Source organism: Bufo bufo, chromosome 2 (genome assembly GCF_905171765.1).
Source record: "Bufo bufo chromosome 2, aBufBuf1.1, whole genome shotgun sequence".
Lineage (NCBI taxonomy): Eukaryota > Metazoa > Chordata > Amphibia > Anura > Bufonidae > Bufo > Bufo bufo.
The window spans coordinates 295,637,212-295,642,910 of record NC_053390.1 but is presented as its reverse complement, the minus strand read 5'-3'; the positions used below and the strand labels follow the sequence as shown (position 1 = coordinate 295,642,910).

General features: G+C 41.0%; 1 protein-coding gene across 1 annotated transcript; it reads left to right on the top strand.

The window, feature by feature from the left end:
* Positions 1–720: 720 nt before the first annotated feature.
* Positions 721–1,683, top strand: LOC120990817 (olfactory receptor 6M1-like). Its single transcript, XM_040419719.1, has one exon. It carries the CDS (start codon positions 721–723, stop codon positions 1,681–1,683), a length of 963 nt encoding a protein of 320 aa, XP_040275653.1.
* The last annotated feature ends 4,016 nt before the right edge of the window (positions 1,684–5,699 follow it).

The following is a 5,699-nucleotide window of genomic DNA, read 5'->3' as shown; positions in this document are numbered from 1 at the left end:
TGTAAATCTCGCGCCTGCGCCGTCCTGTTCAGTATTCGGCGCAGTGAGTGAAGGGCGCTCGCCGGCTGCCGGCTTCCTCACTGCCCCTGTGCCGAATACTGCATGGTGCAAGATTTCCCCAGCGAACAGGACCGGCAGTTGGAGGTGAAGTTATATTTCTGCAGTAACAGGAGCATAGATAAAAGTAGGAATAGGCTAATTAGGTTCAGCTGACATTAGCACATCGCTAATGTCAGCTAGTTTAATAGGGTTAATTCTGGTGACAGAATCCCTTTAACAGCAGGTGACTGGCCCCAGAGGAAGCTTTGTTTTTTTTTTCTCCTGGATCTTTTTGGCCCATTATGGTATCAGAGCCTGGGCCAATCAGAAGGTCCTCTGGTACTCTGGTGGGCAAGTCTGACCCTAATCATGACTGTCCCTCTTTTTGCAGCCACAAAGAAATGACTTGCAGGTCAAAGATGAGCTCCAAGCCATATGCAAGTTATGCATCGTAATATTTCAGTGGTAGGGTGTGGGGTCAGCTAGGAGACTATGGTCTTTCAGTCATTTACTTGGCATTAGGAGATTAGAAATCACCAATGTTACCCGAATAGAAAAAGTCACTAATATAGTATTATAGTGGCAACGATACATTGCATCCACTGGTGAAGTAATACAGTCTGCAAATTGCACTTATATTCTTACTACTCCTTACTCCATTGTGTTCTCAGGGCGAAGATAATGGAAAATCAGAGCAGTGTGACACACTTTTTCTTGATTGGGTTTACTATCTCTGTAGAGCTCCAGTTTTTTCTTTTTGTGGTTTTCTTTGCCATCTACCTATTGACTATCACTGCTAATGTTGCAATCATTAGTTTGGTTCGTGTAGACAACAGACTTCATACTCCTATGTATTTTCTTCTTAGCCAGCTCTCTTTCCTAGAGATCTGGTATACATCATCCATCGCTCCAAAGCTCTTAAGTAATTTGGCTGGCTGGAAAAGCATTTCATTATCTGGCTGTCTCTCACAAATTTATTTTTATTTCTCTTTGGGTTCCACAGAGTTTTTCCTGCTTGGAGTGATGGCCATTGATCGTTACTTGGCTATTTGTAACCCACTGCGTTATCAGTCCATCATGAATGGTCAAGTATGTCTACAGGCTACTGCAGCTTGCTGGTCCGTTGCCTTTGTGTCTGTGTTTTTTCTAGTACTTCTTATATCTCGCTTGACATTTTGCCAACCTGCTGTCATCAACCACTTCTTCTGTGACCTTCCACCTGTTCTCAAGCTTTCATGTGAAGATACCTTTTTAGAGGAAATTATTGTCTTTCTTTTCGCTTGTAGCATCATTCTTACCTCATTGCTGTTGACTATTGTATCTTACGTGTTCATCCTTTCCACTATATTTAAAATACCATCCAGTAAGGGTAGGAAAAAAGCTTTCTCCACCTGTGCCTCCCATTTCTCAGTGGTCACTATTCTCTATGGCACAGTGATATTTATTTATGTTCGTCCCAGTGTGTCCTACCCAATGAATGTCAACAAGGTCATGGCTGTTTTCAACACAGTGGTAACTCCTTTACTCAACCCTTTGATTTATTGCCTACGGAACAAAGAAGTAAAAGAAACTCTTAGGAAAGTGATGAACACAAGGCGTTCACGGATAGATGGTATAACCTATTACAGTAAGTCTGTTCGATAGTAGGCAGACATTGTGAAAAGGATTCCAAATATAAGCAATTTACAGAAGACAAAGCACTGTACAATACTGGGCAAGAGTGTGATCTCATCAAATGTAAAGTGTCGAATTAACGGCTTATTATCATGGCATCACCCTCCAAGTATTAGGTATCAGTGTACCACACCTTACTGTCAAATAATGCAATAATTTTACATCAACATCCGTGAAAAGTGTATTTTACATACAGAGATACATGTGAAACTGGAGTTAGAAATAATGCATCATTGAGCTTGAGAGACGTAAACCCAGGGGCATAACTACCATAGTGGCAGACCATGCGACTGCTATGGGGCCCATGGCAAGAGGGGGCCCAGTCTTAGTTGGGATTTTCTTCTCTTCTACTGGAGGTGAAAACTTGATCAGGACTCTACTCTCTAAAGGAACCACTTTTAGCAAATGAAGCAGTGGAAAAATGTCCCAAGGGTCATTGAAAAGGGTTTAGGCAAAAACCCTTCTGTCCTTTGTGGGGGGCCTGGTTTGATCCTTGCTATGGGGCCCTTACTTCTCTATGTACGCCACTGTGTAAACCTGAAGTAATTTTACATGTTACATTTATCCAAGCCCCATCATGACCTACAGGTGGTCTGTGTATATTTCTTATACTGACTATGACGTGACTCAGGACAGCACTACTCTGTTATGGCAGCACAGGCTTTAGCTGCGACCTGGCAGAGAACAACAAGGTTCTCTGCACTGTCACCATTCAGGTGAATGAAACTTTGGGAGCATGTACAGCTCCATGACTTTAGCCAAAGGATTCATTATTATTTTGTGTCTGGATTGACTCTTTAATATTGCATAAAGTGTGGTGGGGAACATTTCAAATGGACTGGAACAATTTCATTTTGACGGCGTTCTCTATGTGGTAAAATTGACATGTTAACTTAATTCTGTGGCTCACTACAATTACAGTGATACCCTATTTTGTTTAGTTTTTCATACTAGTGTTTTAATACTTATTTTTTATTTTACATATAAAAATCTAAGAAAAGAATGTATTTTTCCTTTGCATTGCCATATTCTAACAGCCATAGCTATTTTATATTTAGATCTGCAGACTAATTTTTTGCAGGGGGATCTGTAGTTTTTATTGATGCCATTCTGGGGTGTGTATGACTTTTTGATCACTTTTTATAAAATAAATTTGGGATATGAAACAACAATTTTGATCTTTTCTGTTATTCTATTCACCATATGGAATGAATATGTTTATACTTTAATAGTACAGTCATTTTGGGATGTAGCAACACTAATTTAAATGGATGCTAATAAATTCAAGTTTTAGAAGATTTCCATTGCTGGACATTTTTTCTTAACTTCTAGGTTCCCACTCCAGGAGTCCGTGCAAGGTTTTCATCCACCAGGGTGAGAGCAACAGTAATGATCTTTATTTTTTATTGTTTATTAATTATTTTCTTTACATTTTTTTTTATATGTATTTATAATCACTTCTCTCTTAGACTGCAGTGGTGTACCACTGCACTCTATGTGTCAATCTTTATGTTCTTATCAAGCATGACTACAGGCAGGGCTTGGTAAGAACTTTGCTATGGTAGGCCTTAAAACCATCAGAAGCCCCAAGGCAGCTATAGTAACTGAACAGCTCCAGCAATCCCATAACTGACCATGGCATCTGAGGGGTTAAAAGTCTATGATCGGCATTATTGCTGATCACGGACCCTTCCACCAAATGTCTGATGTGTACAACAGCAGGCAGCCGGCAGGTATGGTGCCCTTTCAGCTCCTGATTGGGTTACCATCTTTAAAGACCAGACATGTATGCTCTATTTCGGGAAATAGTTAAAATAGCAAACAAATGGTAGCACCAAATTCATAATGATACTTAGGATAAATTAACATATTACTTAATACCTTCAGTAAAGAGACAGTTTTCACCTTAAAGAGGCTCTGTCAGCATGATCAACCCTATTAAACCAGACATACTGCCTGGCAGCGCTCATCATGCTGATTAAACCTATACCTTTCCTTTGTCTGTATTGTAAACAGCTGCAAAAATGTCTGCATCTTTATTCATATGTAAATGAGCAAGTTCAAACTGTTTCAGCACTGCTTTGTAACACACCCTCTACTTTGTACACTCCCCCCCTCTGGTTGATTGACAGGGCTAGACATCAGCATACTGAGGGCAGAACTGTCTCCTACATATCATATACTCTATGTACTATAGCTTTACTACTTTGAGATGTGCTCAGAAAGCTAATATACATATTTCTTCTTTATTCACAGGCAGAATATATGATTATATATGATGTTAAAAGGTTATAGAGGGATGGCCAACCTGCGGCCCCCCAGCTTTTGCAAAACTACAACTCCCAGCATGCCCAGACTGCCTACAGCTATCAGCCTACATCAGGGCATGGTGGGAGTTATAGTTTTACAACAGCTGGAGAGCCGCAGGTTGGCCATCCCTAGTTTATAGCTTTGTGATAAGTGCATAGTTTTGTATGTAGCAATCTCAGGTTTGCATCTTAGGGGAAACTTTTTAATAATAATGCTAATATATATATATACACTCACCTAAAGAATTATTAGGAACACCATACTAATACGGTGTTGGACCCCCTTTTGCCTTCAGAACTGCCTTAATTCTACGTGGCATTGATTCAACAAGGTGCTGATAGCATTCTTTAGAAATGTTGGCCCATATTGATAGGATAGCATCTTGCAGTTGATGGAGATTTGAGGGATGCACATCCAGGGCACGAAGCTCCCGTTCCACCACATCCCAAAGATGCTCTATTGGGTTGAGATCTGGTGACTGTGGGGGCCATTTTAGTACAGTGAACTCATTGTCATGTTGAAGAAACCAATTTGAAATGATTCGAGCTTTGTGACATGGTGCATTATCCTGCTGGAAGTAGCCATCAGAGGATGGATACATGTTCTCATTCTGTTTACGCCAAATTCGGACTCTACCATTTGAATGTCTCAACAGAAATCGAGACTCATCAGACCAGGCAACATTTTTCCAGTCTTCAACAGTCCAATTTTGGTGAGCTTGTGCAAATTGTAGCCTCTTTTTCCTATTTGTAGTGGAGATGAGTGGTACCCGGTGGGGTCTTCTGCTGTTGTAGCCCATCCGCCTCAAGGTTGTGCGTGTTGTGGCTTCACAAATGCTTTGCTGCATACCTCAGTTGTAACGAGTGGTTATTTCAGTCAACGTTGCTCTTCTATCAGCTTGAATTAGTCGGCCCATTCTCCTCTGACCTCTAGCATCCACAAGGCATTTTTGCCCACAGGACTGCCGCATACTGGATGTTTTTCCCTTTTCACACCATTCTTTGTAAACCCTAGAAATGGTTGTGCGTGAAAATCCCAGTAACTGAGCAGATTGTGAAATACTCAGACCGGCCCGTCTGGCACCAACAACCATGCCACGCTCAAAATTGCTTAAATCACCTTTCTTTCCCATTATGACATTCAGTTTAGAGTTCAGGAGATTGTCTTGACCAGGACCACCCCCCTAAATGCATTGAAGCAACTGCCATGTGATTGGTTGACTAGATAATTGCATTAATGAGAAATAGAACAGGTGTTCCTAATAATTCTTTAGGTGAGTGTATATATATATATATATATTGTACCATTTGTACACAAAGCATTTTTTGAAAAAAAAAATCATGTTTCTGACAGCATTTTTTTGTTTTCGGCTGATAGTCTTGTGTAGAGGCTTTTTTTGCGGGGTGAGGTGACATTTTTATTGATACCTTTGTTGGCTGGGTTTGTGGTGGCCCCAATGGTATGCTGGCTCCCCCAGACCCCGTTGAGGTGTCACCAAGTGTTGCTGCTCTCCGGAAGGATAATAAGGCGTGGTGCACCCCAATGGGAAATAAGTACAGAGAGTCAGGGTCTGCAGTTAACCAGTGTGCTTTTTTACTGGAGGAATTCAGGTACAAAACAATACAGGTGAGGCATAGGGCTGGCTTCTCCAGTTTCTTCCCTGGCAGAAGCATTTA